Source organism: Cryptosporidium muris, genomic scaffold (genome assembly GCF_000006515.1).
Source record: "Cryptosporidium muris RN66 scf_1106632373461 genomic scaffold, whole genome shotgun sequence".
Classification (NCBI taxonomy): domain Eukaryota; phylum Apicomplexa; class Conoidasida; order Eucoccidiorida; family Cryptosporidiidae; genus Cryptosporidium; species Cryptosporidium muris.
In genome coordinates, this window is record NW_002196576.1 from 128,269 (window position 1) to 150,363 (window position 22,095).

General features: G+C 29.5%; 9 protein-coding genes across 9 annotated transcripts, besides 9 other annotated features; 4 read left to right on the top strand and 5 right to left on the bottom strand.

The window, feature by feature from the left end:
* Positions 1-148: 148 nt before the first annotated feature.
* On the bottom strand, positions 149-1,663 carry CMU_000460 (uncharacterized protein; the record flags this gene model as incomplete). The annotated part of the gene is made up of 1 exon (XM_002141489.1): positions 149-1,663. One exon carries the CDS (start codon positions 1,661-1,663, stop codon positions 149-151), a length of 1,515 nt encoding a protein of 504 aa, XP_002141525.1.
* Positions 1,664-2,117: 454 nt separating this feature from the next.
* Positions 2,118-2,175: a sequence feature (AT_rich).
* A 199-nt stretch (positions 2,176-2,374) lies between these two features.
* Positions 2,375-2,397: a sequence feature (AT_rich).
* A 233-nt stretch (positions 2,398-2,630) lies between these two features.
* Positions 2,631-2,686: a sequence feature (AT_rich).
* Positions 2,687-2,856: 170 nt separating this feature from the next.
* Positions 2,857-2,946: a sequence feature (AT_rich).
* A 114-nt stretch (positions 2,947-3,060) lies between these two features.
* Positions 3,061-3,090: a sequence feature (AT_rich).
* A 12-nt stretch (positions 3,091-3,102) lies between these two features.
* Positions 3,103-4,461, top strand: CMU_000470 (Tim44-like domain-containing protein; the record flags this gene model as incomplete). The annotated part of the gene is made up of 1 exon (XM_002141490.1): positions 3,103-4,461. One exon carries the CDS (start codon positions 3,103-3,105, stop codon positions 4,459-4,461), a length of 1,359 nt encoding a protein of 452 aa, XP_002141526.1.
* Positions 4,462-4,750: 289 nt separating this feature from the next.
* Positions 4,751-4,811: a sequence feature (AT_rich).
* Positions 4,812-4,848: 37 nt separating this feature from the next.
* Positions 4,849-5,910, bottom strand: CMU_000480 (peptidase family C54, putative; the record flags this gene model as incomplete). The annotated part of the gene is made up of 1 exon (XM_002141491.1): positions 4,849-5,910. One exon carries the CDS (start codon positions 5,908-5,910, stop codon positions 4,849-4,851), a length of 1,062 nt encoding a protein of 353 aa, XP_002141527.1.
* Positions 5,911-6,117: 207 nt separating this feature from the next.
* Positions 6,118-6,834, top strand: CMU_000490 (uncharacterized protein; the record flags this gene model as incomplete). Its single annotated transcript, XM_002141492.1, has 1 exon — positions 6,118-6,834. One exon carries the CDS (start codon positions 6,118-6,120, stop codon positions 6,832-6,834), a length of 717 nt encoding a protein of 238 aa, XP_002141528.1.
* Positions 6,835-6,902: 68 nt separating this feature from the next.
* Positions 6,903-8,774, bottom strand: CMU_000500 (protein kinase domain-containing protein; the record flags this gene model as incomplete). Its single annotated transcript, XM_002141493.1, has 1 exon — positions 6,903-8,774. One exon carries the CDS (start codon positions 8,772-8,774, stop codon positions 6,903-6,905), a length of 1,872 nt encoding a protein of 623 aa, XP_002141529.1.
* A 585-nt stretch (positions 8,775-9,359) lies between these two features.
* CMU_000510 (Mov34/MPN/PAD-1 family protein) lies at positions 9,360-16,514 on the bottom strand (the record flags this gene model as incomplete). Its single annotated transcript, XM_002141494.1, has 1 exon — positions 9,360-16,514. One exon carries the CDS (start codon positions 16,512-16,514, stop codon positions 9,360-9,362), a length of 7,155 nt encoding a protein of 2,384 aa, XP_002141530.1.
* A 679-nt stretch (positions 16,515-17,193) lies between these two features.
* CMU_000520 (uncharacterized protein) lies at positions 17,194-17,976 on the top strand (the record flags this gene model as incomplete). The annotated part of the gene is made up of 1 exon (XM_002141495.1): positions 17,194-17,976. The coding sequence occupies one exon, from the start codon at positions 17,194-17,196 to the stop codon at positions 17,974-17,976; it is 783 nt and encodes a 260-aa protein (XP_002141531.1).
* Positions 17,977-17,999: 23 nt separating this feature from the next.
* CMU_000530 (uncharacterized protein) lies at positions 18,000-18,602 on the bottom strand (the record flags this gene model as incomplete). Its single annotated transcript, XM_002141496.1, has 1 exon — positions 18,000-18,602. One exon carries the CDS (start codon positions 18,600-18,602, stop codon positions 18,000-18,002), a length of 603 nt encoding a protein of 200 aa, XP_002141532.1.
* A 484-nt stretch (positions 18,603-19,086) lies between these two features.
* Positions 19,087-19,142: a sequence feature (AT_rich).
* A 137-nt stretch (positions 19,143-19,279) lies between these two features.
* Positions 19,280-19,304: a microsatellite.
* Positions 19,305-19,308: 4 nt separating this feature from the next.
* Positions 19,309-19,380: a sequence feature (AT_rich).
* A 251-nt stretch (positions 19,381-19,631) lies between these two features.
* CMU_000540 (uncharacterized protein) lies at positions 19,632-22,085 on the top strand (the record flags this gene model as incomplete). The annotated part of the gene is made up of 1 exon (XM_002141497.1): positions 19,632-22,085. The coding sequence occupies one exon, from the start codon at positions 19,632-19,634 to the stop codon at positions 22,083-22,085; it is 2,454 nt and encodes an 817-aa protein (XP_002141533.1).
* Between the last annotated feature and the right edge of the window lie 10 nt (positions 22,086-22,095).

Consider the following 22,095-nt stretch of genomic DNA (forward strand, 5'->3'; position numbering starts at 1 on the left):
TGAAATTTTCGCGCTAATAGAAAGTATATCGCCCAATACATATAGCGCTCAAATTGTTTTTGACTTATTGAATGTTAACACTACCGAAGGCAAAGACAAATAAAACAATTTACAAAGTTATATATAACTAATATTATAGGTTATATAACTAGTTCCAAATTCCATTACATAATATATGGTAGCTTGAAAGGTCAATAATTGAACTTCTAATGTAACTCCTTTTACTTTTAGAATTAGAAGGAGATAATCCATCAAGCCAATTCCTACCTAATAATCTAACAACATTATACATAATTTTAGAGATAAACAAACTAAAGTAATGTTGATTGTATAATCCATCATAAGTCAACTCTTCTGACTTCTCTATAGATTTAGTGAACTTATTTTGCATGCTAATTAATTGTTGTGCAATTTGCGGATCAAAAGCTGCAACAGAAACCTCCAAATTTCTCCTTGAAGAAAATCTATCCCAATTAAAACTACCAAATGAAGACCATATACTATCAATAACAATATATTTAGCATGGCAATGAGCATCTTTAGTAAAAAAAAATCTAGCATTTTTCTTTGCAAATAGCTTTTTTAGAAAGTACTTTGTCGCCATCGTATCACCAAGTATATCCGAATTACCAGACAATAATAAAGATACTTCAATATTATTTTTAATTGAATTTTGTATTGCACGACGAAGAAGTCCAGGTGGCATGAAATATGAAGTAGTCAAGAAGACATTCCAATTAGCATTGCTTGTAGCTATCGCTAAGACATTTTGTATACCCTTATTCTGTTTTCTTGTATTACTAAGCAAAACTTGCAAAACACAACCATCTTCATACTCATCTGGACGAATAAATATATCTCGTTTTAAATCAGATCTTGACTCTTTTAAAGAATCCAAAAATACCTTTGCTAAATCATAAGTTGCAGGCCCCTTGATTTTTGCATGAACATCGTAGAACCAAGGTCTCTTATAGATTAAATTCCATGAAAATATCTTACTATATAGAAAACCTGCTATTCTATAACTAAAGTATCTTTTCCTGTTATTAACACTTGAATATTTATCTAAATCTGCTTCTTCGTAAATATATGATTTTAACTTTGAAGTAGCAGATAAGTTTAAAGAACCACAGAATGCAATATTATCAGCTATCAATATCTTTCTATGATCACGAAAGACTATAGGTCCAACAGATTTATTGAATAAAGGATTAAACCATACAATATTTACACCATTTTGTCGTAATTTTTTTAACCATTCATTAGGAATTTTACAGCTCCCAATCCAGTCAACTAATAATATAACGTCACAACCTCTTCTAGATGCATTACATAGTGAATCCACAAATCTTTTTGCTATCTTGCAATTGTCAAATATATAAGTTTCAAGCCAAACTCTTTCTTTTGCTGAATCTATTTCGTTAATCATTGCATTTAATACACTTCTACTATTATCAAATAGTTCTACTTTATTTCCTCTAGTTACTGGACCATATTCCGAAAAAAATAGTAATAGTAGTTTCCACTTCTGTTTGACAATTTCAAAATCTCTATATTTATCATTATCTAATTTATTAAATTGCTTATCAATTTCAGTATCTAACCATTCAAGATTTGCACTTTTAATCTGACCATAGTTTAGAATTTTTTTTTCCAGATCCATATATCTTGCTAATAGTTCACATTACTTATTAAAAAGTTTCTTAGTATGCTACACTTAGTTTGCGCGTCTAAACCTATAGTTTATAGTTGCACTAAATAGCACTAATTTAAGAATTACACTATCACCATATATTAAAGAAGATTCTAGAACTTTGCAACTTTTAAGCTATATAACTAAATATATTCTTTTAATTTTAAGTATCTATTTCCTAGAACTATTCAATTTAAAAAATAAAACGAATCAGAATTTAAGGAGACTAAAATCCGATAAATGTAAGACAAACTAATTTAAAAAATTTATAAACTATTTTCATCAATATATTAGCAGTATAGTATCATGCAATTTTAAACATGTCAGAAAATTTACTAATTAATATATTAAAGTTATAAATCCCAGTAATAAAAATCTACTTTTAAAAAGCATAATGAAATTATAACTTTATGTAACAGTAGACTTTATATCATTATTAACTAAAAATTAATAGAATATTTTACTTTGATTTTATATTAAAACTAGGTAAAAGTATAATTTGCAATATTAGAGTAATGTGAAAAAGGAGTAAAATTAGATATGCATGCATGCATTACGATATTTGGAGGTAATAAAAAACTTAATTAAATATATAGCCAACTTTAATAATATCTAACTATAACTATAATACCTATTATAAGATTGAAAAAGAAATCTAGAATATAAAGAGGAGTAAGGTTCTAAAAATAATAAATTATTAAATAGCTTAAAAATTATACAAGTTTTATTTCCACTATTAGTGTTTTTAATTTAATAAAAAGTGTGTCAATATTCTGGCTTAATATTTATAACTTAAATTGGAATAAAAAATTATATACTTTTTGTATGTAAATGGGTTATTTCATAAAATTCTAGGTTTTAATTCTTAATAGAAAATTTGAAATAAGATATCTCATAAGATTTAGTGTCATTTCGATAATTATATAATCCTTTTGAGAAATTAATTAAAAAAAAGAAATTATAAAGTAAAATTGTTATATACAATTAATTAAAGATCCGAAAGATTTGAAATAAATACCTAGATAATATAAATAAAGTAATTTAAACTCTACAAACTAAAAAAGACACTTTCATTTTAATGTTAGAATTGAATATATAAACAGTGATAAATATTACATTAATACCTAATACTTAATAAAATTTTGATTTTAATATTAGCTGACTATAATAGATAAAAATAAAAAAAAGATAATTAAAAAGGATTTAATATAAAAATAATATTTTTAAATTAATCTGAAAATTTAAATATAATTGTCAATAAGATAATGAAAGTAAGGAGTTCAAATACTTAAGACAATAAAGTGCCGGCATTTTGACAGAAGAAAATGAATTAAAAAAATTAAAAAGAACCAATTTCTTTTTTGTACATTAAATTTAATATAACATTAATATTTTATGTATAGAGAAATATGAAGACTTTAGAGTATTACAGTGTAGTCTTATATCACTACTGTAATATCAAACCTTTTAGTAAATATTGCTGGATTATCTGTAAGCGATTTCATATATATAAACCATATTTTACAAATAATACTGTACTACCTAGTTTAAATTATAAACACAAATTATATACTATTAGAAAAGTAAGTGGGAATAGTTTTATTAACCAAGTAATGGAACAAGTGAAGAAGGAGATTGAAGCAAATCCCGAATTAAGAAGACATATAGATGAATTAAAAACAAGTACCCAAAGAAATAGTGATGATATTTTTTTAAAAATTAGTAATATATCAAAAGATTTAGGTATGAAAGCTGAAGTTTTCTATAGGAATGTTAAGGATGGTATTCTTAATTACTCAGATAAATTCCCAATGATAACTTCATTTGGAAGATATATTAATAATATAGCTTTTAAGTTAAGTGATAAGTTTATATTTGGAGTAAAGTATATTGGAAATATGTTACATGATGATACTGTTAAAAGACGTGCACAGGAGAAGTTAGAAATATGGCGTAAGGCTAATTCCCAAAATATTAAAATGAATGTAATGGATGAAAAAATATATAATTCAGAAGATAGTATATATAGTGGAAATATTAACTCTTTAAATAATATCAAATCATCTAGTAATTTAGTAGAATCTGATCAAAAAGAGAAATTAGCTGAACAATTTGTTTCATCTGAGTATGCTTTGGTTTTATCTCATGACTCTGTTTGGGATAGATTTGGGGCAAGATTAAGAGATATGCCACTGCTTATAAATTTTTTTGAAAATCCTATAATTGAAAAGTTATTTGGTGAGACCGAATTTGCCTTGGCTATAAAAGAGATGCGCAAAGTAGATCCAACATTTAATACTGTAGAATTTATTGAGACTGTTGAAACCGTGATTATACCACATATAATAGATGCATACTTAGTAGGTAATGATGATGTATTAAGATTACACTGTGGAATAACAGCATATGCTGCTTTATCAGCTAGTTGCAAAGAACGGAGATCAATGAAGCTTAAACTTGATCCAACCTTGTTATTAATACGTAATGTTGATTTGAAGGGTGCAAAGAGATGGAATGTAAATTCAAATGACTCGAATGAATATAATAATTTTAATTCATACCCATGGTTTATATTCACATTTTCTACTCAGCAAATAAATTGTTTAAGAGACTATGAAGGTAAGGTTGTATCTGGATCAGTAGATGATATTAGAGAGGTAGTTTATTCAATGGCTATTACTCGCCATCCAAATCCTTCTATAAAAGGACTAGAATATCCTTATTTGATTTCTGAGATAGCAATTATCGGATCTTCAAAGAGCTGGTAAAAGCTATACTTATATTTAATTGATTTTAATACTATATAATAGTGAGATTATCTTGTGTTATAACAACATTTACGTAGAAAAAAACTTATATACTCTCCTATTAATTCACTTTCATTTTAAGGTATTTATCAGTTTAAAAAAGTATATTTTATCAACTTTATATCTGTTAGTAAACAGTCTTTTTTAAACTTGTAGCTTATGATCATATTTATTATATCTGATTTGTTAAAATTTTAGAAATGTATTATTACTAAATAGTTCGTTTTGTAAAGTTTGATTAGAAATTAGCATTTAAAATAATATTGCTTTATAATAAATTATCTTGTAAAAAAAATATATAATTTTAATTTGGAATTAGAAAACAATATTATTAATATGAATAAAGTCCTAAATTACTATGAAGTCATTGTCCCTATCTCGCCTTTCTGTCCAATTTGGTTTCTTAATCTTGTTTGGTAGAATTTCAAAGAGTTGGGGATCAATATTGACTAGACTGTAACACAAATGATTAAAGTCGTCAATATCTGTACAGCAAAATACAAATGATAAAGATGGATTTAAATTTTCCCAAGATATTCTCATCGGTACTTGCTGTATAAATTCTTCTCTATTAAAATTTTTTATTACAAAGGCCTCTTGTAATTTTATGTGAGGATCTAGACAGTAGAGGAATTTCTCACTAGCACCAACAATTAAAAGTGCACTAGAACTGCAATTATGGCCTCCTGCAATACAAATAAGTTGAGGAACATTCTTGAATATAGAAAAAATAGAATCTTTGTATTTTTGAATATTTAGTGCAGAGGATCCGAGCCTTGTACAAAGCCAAACAAAAGTTAATGTATTTTCAGAATATTCTTCATTCTTAAATGATTGAAACAAATTACTTTTATAAATTGTTCCATCTTTAAATAAAATACTCGATATTCTAAAGTTATTAAATAAAAATGGATTATTTTTTACTAAATAGTCAGCAATAGTTGAAGCAGAAGTTGGCCCAAACCAGTCCTTTGGTTTCTTGTTAAATATACTACATCCAACTTTTACAAACTGATGTATTGAAAATAGAGATTCTTCTAAATCTTGAAAATTCTGTAATATATAATCTAAAGAGTAAGTATATTTCTTCATTTTACAATATCTCAATAATCCCAATGCTAAGCTCATTTGGATTACTCTAAGCATACAGCCCCAACCTAAGTCAGTAGTGACAGAAGATCCCGTTTCTATAGAAAAATCCCATTCACTCCTAATAGTGGGGAAATTATATCTATAGCTAAAAAGAATAATTTCATGAAATGACTTCAAAAAGGAATCATATTTGTCTGCATCATATTTATTCCCAAATAAAAATATTAAACTATCATCATGTTGATCAATATTATATATAATGGTTGATATAAAGCTCCTTATAGAATAAATTATTTGCTTGATACCCTCAAAGGTCATCCCTAAAACATATTTATCCCAGAAATTTATATTAATTAATGAAAACCCTAGAAATTGTTATAGTATAGCCTTGTTAATAATCGAGAAGCATGGTTCCAGTTACCATTTAGTTCATACAGCACTTATTATATTGATAAGACCGCCCGTGTAGTTATTTCAACTTTTTCACAATGCGGACAAGATTTGCAGTAAACAGTCAAAGATATTATGGATGGCAGTAACACTGAATCAAAGTCTTATTTAGAATGTAGCATAATTGGAAAAGCTGATAATGAAAACTTAGAAGAGATCGTTTCATTATTGAAATCTATTTGTCAAAATTTAACTCCTATAAAGTGGTGTGATAGTCAATGGTGCCCAACATCTATAATTAACAGTTATAATACTGAGGAGAAATTAAATTTTACTAAAACCCAGATTAATGCACGTCCTGAAGCTGTTTTAAGACAATATTTATATCCTAGGGAATTAATAGATAAGATTGCGATACGTTGCTATGCTCCAATAATAGAGAGTGCTGAAAAGCAACCTAGTGACAAAACATTGTGGATAAGAAAAGTTAATGGGAATCAAAATATTAACATGCAAAATATGAAGTTAAACAGAGTAATAGAATGTTTAGCGTCTCCCTCCTTTTTTGAGATGCTTAGGTTTCTAAATATTGGATCTTATAATAGTCAACCACCAACACTTTATAACACTAATTTTGTTAGCGGATATTTTGGGATTATGAATACTCATGAAAATAATGAAATAATTATTTTTATACAGAGCTACTTCACAGATGGCAACTTTAATAATAAAACATCCAACAAACTAATAGTTGAGATAAAATCTAGGTGCTTAGATATAAATGAGATCAGCAATAATAAACAAACAATTTTGAATACTTGTAAACTATTAGACAAGTTTGTGATCTTCTGAAGATCGTTATCTTTATAATTGAATATCTATTTACAAATTATTAAACTAATTATGCTATGACCTAAAGTCTAAATATTTTGTGTTGAATGAGATTTATTTATTAACAGAATTAAATCACTAATAACATCCATCATGTTTGGTCTATTTAATGGTACTTGATCCCAGCAACTCTGCATAAGTTTGATAATTTCTTGAGGTATATTTTCAATAATATAATCCATGCATGGTCGTGTGCCCTTGATAATTTCACTAACTAAGATATCAGGATCAACATTAACCCCAAATTCAAGAAAAGGTGTCTTGTTAGTTACAAGTTCGTAAATGATCATTCCAAAACTATATACATCAATATATGTGTTGTATATTTGATTTGTGATGACTTCAGGTGCCATCCATTGGTATGTACCAACAACATTTTCTATTTTATTTCCACAATAACTTCCTTCATTACCATTTGAAGCATGTTTACATAGACCTAAATCGCCAACTTTTGCCAATGGGACATCATTTTGATTATCCACAGGATATGCTAAGAGTATATTTAAAGACTTAATATCTCGGTGAACAATAGGTGGATCTGAAGAGTGTAAAAAATAAATCCCTCTTGCAATATCAAGTAAAATTTTTAGTCTTTGATATATAGTCAGCTTAAAAGATGGACCGGTAAATGTTACTTGATCTGACTCTTGATTATGTCGAGACATTCCATACAACAAGTTAAACAAAGAACCACCTGCACAATACTCAGTTACAACGAAAGGTGGATTAGACCTAATATTTCCACCCATATAAAGTATAATATTTGGATGCCTTACATGTTTCATTATATTTACCTCACCTTCAAATTCTTTTAATCGCAGCGAATTTTTTTCATTGCTTATCAGACAAGGTATCTCACTTTCCTTCTCTACATTTTGGAAATCTGCTAAATTTCCCAATAATTTAACAGCTACATCAGTTCCTCTCCATATAGCTAAGTATACTAGACTTGTTGCACCTCTTCCCAGCAACTTTTTCAATTTAATGTCTTGAATGTTAATTTCTACATCTGTTATCTCAAGTATGTAATTTCTCTTATTGACATCTTCAAACCCCCTATATATTAATTTGTTATTTGAAATCAGTGATTTACCATTAATTACATCTAAACTTTGGTTAGGAGTCTCAGAAGATTTAAAAGATGAAGTATATGCAAAATTTGCACTAGATATACCTGCAGATTTATTTACATAAGGAATTGGTAAGTGTTGAGATGAAATACTATGAATATAAGATCGTGATGAAATAGAAGGTAATCGAATAAATGGAATTTTCAAGTTTGCATTATTGTGTTTCGAGCTTATAGGATTTATCTTTGCAGATACAGAGGGCTGACGTGCTGTATATGATATCTGTCTAGGAGGAATTTTCAGTGAAGTATTAGACAAACTAGTTTTATTAGCCGAACCAAAAGTATTATTAATATTTGTAGAACTTGAATTTTGAGTATTAACCCCCTTAATAGAGGGTTGAGAACCCACAGAAGATATAGATGAAGGTATAGGCTTTTCAAGGTAATTCCTGGAATTTTGCACTAATTGACTATTAGCAGATGAAAAGCTCACTGAACGACTCAATACAGGATTAACATGAGATAATATATTTGTTTTTGGGATTCCAATTATAAACCTCTTAGAATTCGAATTTAGAATATTGGGAGTTGAGTATTTGCAGAAATTAGAATTATAGCGAGGAATTGAAGTGCATCTAGCAGAAACTTGTCTATCAACATTTAAAGTATTTCCATTACTGTATGAACCTTTTGGATTTTCTGAAAACTGAATTGTCGAATTTTCCTTATTACGAACCAAATATTCTCTATTCGCTATGAATGAACCATTTGTAGAATTTGCAGACCACGAGATAGAATTTTGTAATATAGGCGAAACTTGGAAGTTCATTATAATTACAGAATGTATTGTAAAATTAGTAAAATATCTATATTTTTAATAAAGGAACACCTTAATATTGGAGTATAATTAATTTCCTTTATATTGTATTATGCCCCAAGAAATAGAAATCATAAAGTTATAAAATCTAAAACTTGCAGAATATAAGTTTATTAGATATTTTTTACCATTTGAATTAAAGAAGTTTCCAGTCCTTCCAAAACAATTTGTTGGCATCAGTAGAATATACGTCACTCTGAAGTAACACACACTTAGCGCCACACATGGTGGGGCAGATATCCCGACAATAAACTGTGGCCTGCATGTGAGTTTCATTGCTAAGGAAGAAATATGTCAGGAAAATCAGAGGAAAGAATCAAGTTATGCTTTAAATAAATACTAGTATAACCCAGAAATTAATTACTTCGCATTTCACTTACTACTGGGACTACCAATAGTAAGAATAAATTGTGAATGACAACAAAATTCACTTGTAAATATAATTAGTCTAGATTCATGAATTTCTTGGTAATCAAAAGTACTAGTAATTTATATTATAGCAGACACTAACTAGAAATAAGGTCTACTCTTTTAATTCTATTCAATGAGCATGTCCATCTCTAGTAAGTTATTCTCGCCATCATCTTTGGCTACATCTAAGTAGGCAAATTGAAGGAAGTGTTGTGGTCTGTGAATTTCGCTATAAAAGTCCTTTGGAATACCAACTTTCAGTGGACATGTAGCAAATGGATTGTGTTTGATTGCCATAGAATTATAGTTCCAAGTTTCATCACTAGGTATAAGAAAAAAGCCATGAAATGCATCAGACAAAAGCAATTGAACTTTCTCCGAAAATGTATGTGGACTGTAACCTGATGGATTTGGATTTTCAATAACAGAAGGGTTATCGATATTCTCTTTAGCCCAATCAATACCCTCTTTTAAAATTTTGAGTGCAGAGAGTGTAGTTGAGCCCGGAGTAAAGCTACAACGAACTACTACAGGATTTGCAGTAGAAACTTCGGGGTTTTCTTGTACTATGCGCGACATATAAACTACATCATAAGGAGTTAAGTATTCACTTTCAATTACCTGAGTATGCATAAATCCCAAAAATTCTAAGTCTGAAAGCATACTATGCTTGGGCAGAAAGTGTGACATGCTCACGGTTGCATGGTTACCTATTTGAGGTAACATGACTAGACAACAAATTTCCTTGACTATCAGTTCATTATCCATATTTATATCTAACTCAATATCTGCCTTATTCTTATTTGGTGTTTTTCCAAATAATAGAGCACCAATTTGTGTTCGTAAATCAGAGATACAAATAAATGTCTTTAATAGATTCTTTGGTAAGATATAAGTGAGCAAAACATCACCCTCAAAACTGTATTTATTTCCAATATTATCAGCTGCAATATATATGTGGTTACTACGTAAGTTAAGTGTTGTCGCAGCCAAGGATCGAGCACGCCAATCAGTTTTTGATGTGAATACTTGCTGTTCATATTGTGTTTGTGTCGTCACTATTATTTCCTCACCATGTACATTAAAAGTCTTTGTCTTGACTAAGGTAAGTTCAGATGGTTCTGATGACTGAATCTTTAAATCCTTCGCCTGTTTCTCAATTTCTGCTATTTGTTGCCTTTGTATTGATGGTGGGGCAATTTCCATCCCCAAAATGATGTCACGGATCTCACTTTGTGTTAGTGCTGACATATGGACATTGTTCTTTTTGGAATAGTCATTTAGAATAACATCTTTTAAAGCTATTTCAATCTTTATCCATTCTTCATCACTGAATGATGGCCAAATATGATGATGTAAGGTTACAACATTTTTATTAGGCCTCAACAAAAACTTGGTTCTTTCAGGATTAACATGTAATGATCGCAACAATAATATTAAGCGACTAAATGCTGTAAATGGAGATACACTTTTTAACCAGTCGTCATAAAGTGTAAACAGTACCATAGATGGTTGGGTGGCTTTGAGTATCAAATCACCAAACTTCTCTAATTTTAATAAAGCTTGAAATGGTAAAGATAAGTCAGATCCTTTAATTACAATATTTGGAAAATCAAGTAGATGCACTTCAAGTGGATCCAGCATTCCTCGACGTGTGACAATAATTTGTTTTGGTTGTTCTTCTATAGGTAATGACCTAATCAAAGCAGCAACCTCCTCAGCTGTTTTCCACTTTGCTAGTTGAGATAGACGCTTTTGACCAGCCCATACAGATGTATGTATGACTTTAAGAAATAATTGACCAGTTGTTGGACTTATTATCAAAATACAGCCATTCACCGGTTTCGTTGTAAGATTTCCTTCAAATGTTCTATGTATTGAAACACGATAAACATTTGTATCATCAACAAACCAAGTCGTTTGATTTCCAAATAGCTCATTGTAATTTTGACTGTTTAAGTAGGGTTCTGTTGGTTCCGAACAATAAAGCTGTAGTCCTTTTCTAATACGCTCGCGTAGTACATATAAAGCAGGATTTGCCTTAATAATTTTCGACATGGCTTTTTGCATCAGAGGTTTCATTCCAGGAATCCAATTACCATATGCAGAAAATAAATTATAGGCTAGATCAATTCCAATAAGTACACCAGTAGGTGATGGATATATAGACATTGCATCGCTTGTATAATCTAAAAACTTTGCACGGCAGTATCTCTCAATATCATGAGAGTCATAATCACCCCAGCGCAACTGTATATCTATCCAATATTTGTTAACTTGTGCTACTGAGTCGCTTTTTTGTTCATCCTGTCTATCAAATAGAAGGGAAGGACTAGTTGCTTGCCATTTGTATGATGAAAATAATAAAATGTCTGCACATGATGAATTCATTTTATAACTTTTTCTTGGGTGGATTGCTTCTTTTTGGACCATTTCAATACCAAGTGTATCTATCTCATTGTCTAAAACTTGACACAGATCCATAACAACTGATTCGTGAATTTTTTGCCATAAATGTGCCCTAAATATTTGTATCAAAGATATCTTCAATGTAGGAAGCTTACCATGCATAAAAATACCTGTCAAATCCAGCTGAACTTGAAAACCAATATATACATTTGCTCTATTGATTGTTGGACTCCACCATAAAGTAAATCTACGATTAGGTATCTGATTCAGACCACTTCTCTGTGCATTTGTAAGTTTTTTGTATTTCATACTCTCTTCAAAACCAGATGACTTCTCCCAAAATAGACCTTCCCAAGTTGGAAAATATGTGCCTTTAAACAAAGTATGTTCCAATATACTTTCAACTCCTCCTAAAGCTTGTATCATATCAGTCCTGTAGTTACTCAAGTTCCACAATTTTCCGTCGTGTTTTTGATGTGTCCACCAAAATGGATTGTAACGTGCAACCTGGTATTGTCTATAGATTTGTCTTATTCTCCAACCTTTGTCATATGCAAGCGTATGGCGATCTTTTTGAAATAAAGTATTAATACGTGGAATACCTTTGTCCCAGCTATCCTCCAAATCTTCTAGAGTAAGTCGCTTATTTTGTAATTGAGCTTGTTGTCGCTTCAGTGAATATTCTGACCAAATGCGCTGTGAATCAACAAATTCACTTTCCCAGGTTTGTATATATCTGTATAAATTAGGGATGAGCTGATCCTCTTCATGTGACATACCAGCTCTAAAGTGTGTTATTGCGCCTGAATCTGTTTGCTTTGAATATCGCAGGTCACTTTGAGGAATTAAAATATGTCCCATAGATAGCATTCCTAGTCCACCTAACTCCTTTGGTGTATAGAAAACTACTGGTGGGAACCTTGTTGGCATTTTTGAATTTAGACCTATTTTTATTCTTGTCTGTATTTTGTTCTCACACTTTACTAATAGATCTAGTAGTGGTTCAGTATAAATTACAGATTCTCTGAAATACGTCATCAATCCAATTAAAGTTGTATTCCATCTATTTGCAATTTTTGTAAAGGTAGCAGAACCTGATGACATTAATATTTGTCTTATACGATTTTCAAAACTACGAATCTCCGAATCATCAACCATTAAATAAACGTTTGCAGTTATCTCTTTTGTCTCAGAGTTTGAAAGTAACCAAGTACTTTCCCTCTGTGAATTAGAAAATACAGTATTTAAATCTGTGCCTGTGTTGGATTCTGTATAAATTCTCGAAGTTACTTGATTTCTACAAGTAGGTAGTATTCTAACTGAAAAACCAACCATAGAAAATAATAGATTAGGGTTGCTTAGAGAATAAATTGAAACAAAAGATTTACTCCATTCGATTGTAGTTAAACTTGGTGGCAAACGATTCTTTAGTTCCCAAAAGACTGCCTTACCAATTAGAACATCATTTTTAATTAATCTCATGCGACAGTCTTTAGGCCAACACTTCTTATTATTGTAGTCAATTACACTTTGATTTGTATTAGCATCTGGATTCTCTGTTAAATATCTTTGAACCAGCTCTCTTACTTCCTCCTTTGTGAGTTTTAGGACAATATGAAGTTTGTCTAAAAATCTACAGTATAAACGGATTGGGTGCTGCATTTCAATATCTCTACTCGAGAATTTCAAAAATTCATTTGGAAGACTTGATGGACCAGCTATTTGATTTGCTCTACTTAATCCAAGTAGTAGTAAATCTATAATTAGTGAATAATACTGACAGACAAAAGATGCAAATTGTAAACCACGAATAAATCCATAAGAGTTTAGATAATTCATATCTTTGTATGATATGTTTATATTACTCTTGCTTGTAACATAGTCAGCTAAATTATGATCCATAATTAATCTAAGTAGTCTATTTAGAAGTGTTAAGTCAACTTTTTCCATTATTTGGTCATACTGAGTCTCGACTAATACCCCAATTGAACCATCATTATATTTCCAAAATTTATGCAAATTGTTTATTCCATTACATAGTTTATATACTAGTAGTGGTGGAGGTTCACTATCTGATGGCTTTACCCAATTAGGAAAAAGTCGTCTATTATCTGATTCATACCACAAATACTGGTCCAAGTATGTATCTGTTATTTTTTCAAGTGGATCAATATCATAAACAGGTATTAAGTGTGAATACATATCCATAAATTCTATCGTTACTTCTTTAAATGTTCTTTGTGTTAAAAGATGTCTTTTTATCCTAGCCAGTGTCTCATGTGGATTGTCATATGCTTGTTCTATTAATGCCAGTTCCTCTCTTTGGGACTGGTTTAGTCTAGACTTTACTGCATATCCCTCTTTAAGTCTCTCGAGTGCCAAAATCAAAATTTTTGTATCATGTTTATAATTTAGTGGAGGGAATTGGATATGAATAAATTTTCTACTTTCTAGCCAATGCACAGCAGTAGTATATATTGCTACTGCTTCTTCACCTGAAATGTATGGACCATCCTTTAAATAGCTCAGTTGTCTTTCCTGTTCAGCTTTCAAGTATAACCTTGTCAACCTTCCAAGATTCTTTTTCGCTACTGATTTATCCACTGTTGCACCACGTCTTATTCGTTCTCTATTGTAATAGGCTGCATTTGTCCACCAATCGGCCTTAAGCTTAATATAACGTAAAATCATGTTTTCCACTGGTATAGGCATCCCAGGAACTTTCCACGGTAAATTTGCCTTCCAGCATCTCCATGCCTCACTCAAATGCTGTAATATTGGACGTGCTTTACTTGCCCTTAGCTGTTCTGGCATCATATCCAAAATATCATGCATTACAGCAGCCCTCAACTCTAAGTCAAAGTGACTCTCAACACGCTGCTTACTAATTGATTTATATGGATTTGCATTTGAACGACCCTCAAATTGTCTTGCAAGTAAATTACTTAACCATCGCTCCAACAATGGTATTATTCCACGAAGAAAATATACCCATACTCTCCAGCTAGGAGCCCAAAATCCAACACCTGGACCTTTACCCACAGATCCTGTATTGAAACGATGATATATTAAATGTTTAATATCCTTGCATAATCTTACTTGTCTCATTACTCTATATTTATATCTATACATCCCTGTTAGTTGTCCAACATGATTAAATATGTATTGTAGTGCATCAGCCAATTGATATGCATCAATATTCCCTAGTCTGTACTGGATATGACAATCTACTACAAGTTTTGTGAGTCTAAGAATTTCTCTACATAAGTGAAAGGCATTGCCAAAACGACTTTTCTTTCTCTCCTTAGTAGTTAAAGTCTTAATAGGTTTTAAATTAAAATTGTAGTCCAAATGAAGATATGTCAAATTCTTCCTATGTATCAGTAAATTCAACATATTGTAGCCTTGTCTACAAACTTGTATTCCTACTTCTACCCAGTCAGTTTCTGTGATTTGAAAGAACTTTGTATTCTGTAATATTTTAAAGAAATTGCGTTTTCTACAGTTTCTTGCAGAACGTGTATGCAAAGAATTTAATATCCAATTTTTAAGTAATTTCTGATATGACACACGGATTTTTACTGGATGTTCATGAGAAGTATTATGTTGTTTGTACCATTCTTGTACTAATGCTATATCATAAGCCCTTCTTCTTTTATCAGTTGTGCAGTTGAAGGGATATGGTGCCCAGTATAACAAAATACCATTCATAGAAGTTTCAGGTTCCAAATCAAGTTTCTCCAGAAATGGTTCTATATCTTTAGGAAGCTTCCATTCAGATACTTCATCTTCTACATGTGTATTATTTTGAAAATATGGTATAGGGTGAATTGATGGATCATAAAAAAAAACAGGGATATCAGGATCTTCTGGCTTGTTGTAAACTAAAATTGGATGATGATAAAGTGGTATATGCACGTACTTTGGTAGTGAATTATATAAAAATGGAAAAGCAATCTTGTATTCAGACCTTATTGGATGTCTAATAATAAGTCTGTTTATATCATTAAACTCATTCCAATCTTCGTCATAGTCAATAATACTTGATACTAGAGGTTCAAACTTGGGTCCACCTGGAATAGCAATGTTTAAAGCTTTAGCTGTAAAAAATGACTTCTTGTCAAATAAATAATAGTAATTTTTATCCAAAATATTGGACAATAGTTGGGTTGATAGCCTATATAATGTACCAAGCTGTTCCAAAGATAAGCACCATGTATGATTTTTATACTGCCCTTGTTTGCTGAGTGTCTCAAATATTTGAGGACTATCTAGATAAAACCAGTCAATTACTGATCTGTCTTCTTCTTCATCTAAACTCATTCTAATAGCTTCAAGTGGTTCAACATCCAAAATATTATCTCCATAATCTAGTGGTGGCTCTTCATCATCAAATGGTGGAAACCTTATTCTTTTAAAGTGGCGTCTATCACGCTTCTCTTTTCGCATCATAACCCACATAGTACACCACTGTGCAATATAAACAGGTTCAATAGTCCATGGTATTTCATTTACAAATGTTATTGCACCTGTAATGTGATATAGACACTTCACATATCTTATTTGTTCCCATGGCATTGGCATATTCTCTAGCAATTTATATATAGAATGTGGAACGTACTTTAGTGCACCTAAATATACACGTTTTTCATGCTGAAACCTTCTCGAAGACATATCCCCATGATCTTTCATCAGTTTTCTCAAATGTTCAGGAGGCATAAGTGGTTTTTTTGATGTATCTACATGGCTATTTCCCCTTTTATAGCTATACCTAGTATTATTCAAAAGGTACCAGTTACGACCTTTGTCTTCTAGACTAGTACTTGTCTGCATATTTTCATCTATAATATTACCACAACTTAATTTCAACATCTAAATCTAGGTAATACAAGCAAAATAATACCAGTTTTCATATATATTTATAGCTATTTATTGGAATTTCCTCCTTTATTTACAAGAGCCTATCTTAATTTTACGGACAGAAGAAAGCGCTAAACTCTTCCTCTGTGGAACTGCAATGCATTTATAAAAGCATATGATGATACCTGTTTTAACTTTATCTTTTAAATTACTAATTCATCAAATAAATATTCATAATATTAAACTCAATTGATACTAGAAGGTAATTATATTAGAAATTTACTTTATTTCAGCACTCTATTAATAACTGTATATAAAACATATATAACTTGTTTATATAATATAGTTATATAGAATCATGTAAAATAATGCTAAAAATCTCACAATATGCCTTAAATAAATGAGTGATTGTTTCATTAGTAGTCTAAAATGTTATTTCAAATAATTGATATTGATTTACAAACAGTAAATTATAGTATAGCAACTGCAATGTTCATTACAACTAAATTCTATCTAGAAAACTAACATACTAAAGGATAGATAGCATCTTATTCCGATATATTCCCAGTAAAATATTAATGATTTCTTTATAATGAAAAGATATGTACTTACCGTTGTTTAAATTTCAGGAAATAGCGGGTAGACTATTGCAGTACCTCTTCGTAACAGATGCACGTTGGCTTTATTAAAAATGGTTACACTGACAGAGCAGATAATAAATGATCGTGGGAAGATATCTTTGGATAAAACTACTGAATTCTACACACTAAGTCTACGTGGTTTAAGTATAACCAAGTTAGAAAGTCTAGGGACAACAAGGAATATATATGAATGTATTGACTTAAGCAATAATTATATTACTGAATTATCATCAATACCATATCTAAGTAATCTTAAATCTTTGATATTATGTAACAACCAAATAGAGATAATTGAGCGTGAATTTATTAGTAGTTTACCTAATCTGGAAAGCTTAGTGCTAACACATAATAATTTGAGTTCGTTAGAATCAATAATTTCAATCATTGGATTAAAGAAAATTAAAAGAATATCAATATCAGATAATCCAGTTTCACTAAACACATACTATAGACTGTTCTTAATCTACTTTTTACCAAGTTTGCGTTATATTGACTTCCAAAAGATCTGTAAAGAAGAAAGAGTTAAAGCTGAAAAGTTTTTCACTGAAAATCCTACCAGGATTGAAATTCTCAATTTAATTACAACAAATAAGATTGATAATGATATGAATCAAAACTTAGCTGTAAATGGTTCGATTAAAGATATTGATAAAAAATCGGTACATCTCAATAGAATGCTCATTAATACTACTAATCCTCTAAATCAACAAACTATAAATAAAATTAAGAATTCTATAGCTAGTTGTACAAGTATTGATGAGCTTAGACAATTGGAACAGGCTCTAATTACAGGCTTAATTCCAATAGAACTAAAAAAGCTAATTGAGAAGTAACCTTGAATGTTAAGTACTTTTTACTAATAATTATATTTATGACTAGTGGACCAATTAAATTTGTGGGTCTGTCTAAGTTTAGCTATACCAATACCTAATGTTTCTTCAATCTTTTGTTTCCACGATTCTTTAAGTTGGTATTCTTCTTTTATCTTATTATATTCTTCTACAATTGCCTCAATATGCTCATTCATATTTTCTATATCAGACTTCTTAGAGATATTTATACCAGCTATACCATGAGATCTTGAATATTGTTCTGAAATTTCTGCAATATGGTCCCTTACATCCTCACAACGATACATCAGATCTATAAGCTTTTTAAGTGCTTCTACGTCACATGAAATATTAGTATTTTCAACTTCATTCAATTTCCCACTCTTTTCTTTCAAACTTTGCACAAGTTTGAGAATTTTCTGGTATTCATTTTCCCAAAAGCAATAATTTTGCATCATTGTGTGTGGATCTGCCCAATTTGAATGTAATATTGAATTGTATAACTTTTTGATTCTTTCAGATACTTTCTGACTTGATAATGTAAAGGCAAATACTGCTCTTTCTATGCATCTTGGTTTAATAAATAGATTCGTTGTTTTACATACTGTCATTTGCATAAGTTTACTCATAGTAGTTCTATATTGAGATTCCCTATTATATATATATATGATTGCACTTTACTATATTCTTTATACTACTTTACTCGAAAATTGCATCTTCAATATTTTTACTGAGACCTGTTGCGCGCAACACAAAATAATAGTAACATTAACTATGATATAATTGAAAAGTATTCTACCCTATCTAGTTACTTTTATCTTCACTCATTTATATTTATCAATAAATATGAGTTGATTTTTGGTTATATTATTTCAGAACCAGATTTATAATAAAGAACTTGTTAGTTGGAAACAATATCTATATTGCAGTTTTATTAAAAAACTATTCGGGATACAGAATGAATAAGATTATTATAAATAATACGTTTGGTTTCCAAATCCTCTTTTTATAATTAGTTATCATAAGTTTCAGTAGCTATTTTCCAGTATACTGAAAATTATGAAAAAAAGTTAATATAATAAGCTATTATTTTCTTGTAATAATATTTGGAAGTATATATTTAAGTATATTTGTATTTTTATATTCTTAGTGTTTAAATTAAAAATAAACCTTTTTATTGCTATTATATATAGTATTAAAGCTATTTGTTACTTATTAAAGATATTTAAATTAGAAAAGATAGCATATACTCTATTAAGTGGAGAAGTGAACTGAAATTTATCCTAAAGTAAATTGTATTATTCACTTTTTTTTTTTTTTTTTTTTTTTTTATAGAAATTATGATTATATAAGATAATATTTTATTTATTATAATAGCAAATATAATACTAATATTACAAATTATTTGCATTTTTATCCTTAAGAAGTAGTTGGGATTCACTATAGTATCGGTTACATGTCATTAAATCTATTATTAAAGATACTCAATCCCCACACTACAATTAAATGACACCAAATTAAGTTCACATTACTATTTTGAAATATAATATTTTCAGAAATTGAGAAAATTTAGTTCGGAAAAAGTAAGAACTGACTTTTTACTTTACTGATTACTTATTGAATGATCTGAGTGTAAAATATTACTGGAAGAATTAGAAATGAGTATAATAGAAAGTAAGAATTCAGTAACAGATAAACAAATTGGCACTTGTAAATCAAGTGATAACAATAGAACAACAGAAGAAATCAGGTCATCTAAAGATTCAGATGTTTATATATGTAATGAGTCCAATTTACAAAGTAAAATAGATACTTGTCAATATCCGAATATTATATATTGGTACAAAGAAGATAATATACAAAAGAAGAAATCATTTTCTAAAGGTGAAGTTATTAAATATTCTGAGATTTGGTTAAGATTGATTGATTATATTATAGTAAATGATGAGAATTTGCAGTTAAAGAGATATAATTCTTATAGCAGTTATATGCAGATATTTATTGGAATATTATGGAGAAACAATAAGATAGAAGATATAACTTTCAGAGAAGCTTGTTATAGAAAAAAAATTTGGGTTCCTGTGATTTTGAATTATTCAAATGATACACCAGAAATAACTGCTTATAAGTTACAAATAAGTTGTAGTAACTTCTTACTATATGATTATGATATATCAGATGATTATATAAATAGAGTGAAGTTTATACTAAAGAGTGATTTTCATAGAGAAATCACATTAATAAATTCTAGAAATTTATTTGACTTTGATAAAATATCAAATATGCAGTTTAATATAGATTCCAATACCAAGGATAAAAAGTGGAAAAACTTAGAAAATACATCAATTTTAAAGAATAGAGTGGATTTAATAGAAAACGGTGCAGTAGATAAAGCAGAAGGTTTTTCACAACGTAATAAAGTAAATAATTTGCAAGATGATTTATCTACAAAAATAACACTAATTGAAATGGAAAAACAAAATTTTATTTCAGATAGTTTTGAGAATTTTGAGCAAGAGGAGATAAGATTTAGGAAATCAGTAGATTTAGGGTTAAATTCAGACAGTAATTGGCTTTCAATGATAAAAACAATTAATTTTACATCAGGAACAACAGGGAAACCTAAAGCTGTAAAATTAAGTTATCAAAGTTATGATGCGATGGTTAAGACATTTAATAGATTTTGGAGATTAAAAAAAGATATGCATAATGTATTACTCGTTACAAATCCACTATATCATATAAATAGCAGTGCTTTGGTTGAATGGTGTATAAGAAATCCATCAATGGATATGATACTGATTGAAAAGTATAGTCGCAATTTTTGGGAAATTTTAGTAAATTCTGTTAGGGAAATTCTGAATACATATAAAGATAACTTTTTATTGATTGTACCTTTAGTCCCAAAACATTTTGAATATTTTTATAATATGATAAGAGAAGAAAGCTATAAAAATGTTGACGAGTCAATTAAATATTTATCTCATCCTTGTATCCAATATTTATTCGGTTCATCTGCAGTTTCTTATGAGTTTATATGCAAATTTCAGAGTATTTTTAGTGGAAAGATTCCAAGAATACGTTTTGGTTCTACAGAAACTTGCCTACAAGTATGTGGTACTGATATGGAGCTTTCTGAAGAGAGAATAGTTCAGTTATTAAAGGAGGGATATAATACAGTTGAAGATAGCAAGACTGGGGTAACTTCAAAGTTACCAACTGGATATTTTATAGGTAGACCAATACACCCATATTCTGAAGTGAAAATAGTAAAATCAATAGATCCGAATTCTATAGAATTTATGGTATCTACTGAAGAACATGAAGTTGGTTATTTTATCTGCCGTGGACCTATAATTATGACTGGATATATGAATTCAACAAGTGATGTATTAGTAGATAAAAAATATTTAAAAAGAATAATTCTAAATAAGCAGATTGGACACTCTCTTGAAAATATGGTACATACTTGTGATGTTCACCCTTGGTATATTGGATTAGGTGATGAAGGATTTTGGCTTAATAGTAAAGGTGATAATAATGTCTATCCCAAATCAATAGAAGGAAGTTTTGATATAAATCCACAAGATATGCTTATAAACAATTGTAAAGATATTGAGAATAATTCCAAACAAAATAAGAGTGTTTTCATGGAATTCCAACTTGACTTATCAAATTCAGGTATTTGTATGTGTTGTAAAGGGGAAATAGAGATACAAAATATTTGGTATTACTGGAAAAGTAGATCAATTGGAATTGTTAAAATTGGAGGTGTCAAATATAGTTGTGAAGAGATGTCTTCTAGAATAAAAGATTCTATTCTTACATTATATAATAATTTGCAGATTCCTAACGATATTTCATTTTTAGTATATGGAATTAAAGGAAATAATACAATATCTGAAGATGATAAGTTGGTATTAATTTATGAACCTTTTGAGGGGAGTTACGAGATTAAGAAGACGTTGATTAATAAACTAAAAAATTTCAATATACTTCATAAAGCTTATATTCCTGAGTTTGTTATTGAGATGCCTATTCCAAGGACATTTAAGGGAACTATAAATTATCTCGAGCTAAAACTACAAGTTGATAGTATGATTAGCTACTGACTTTATACTT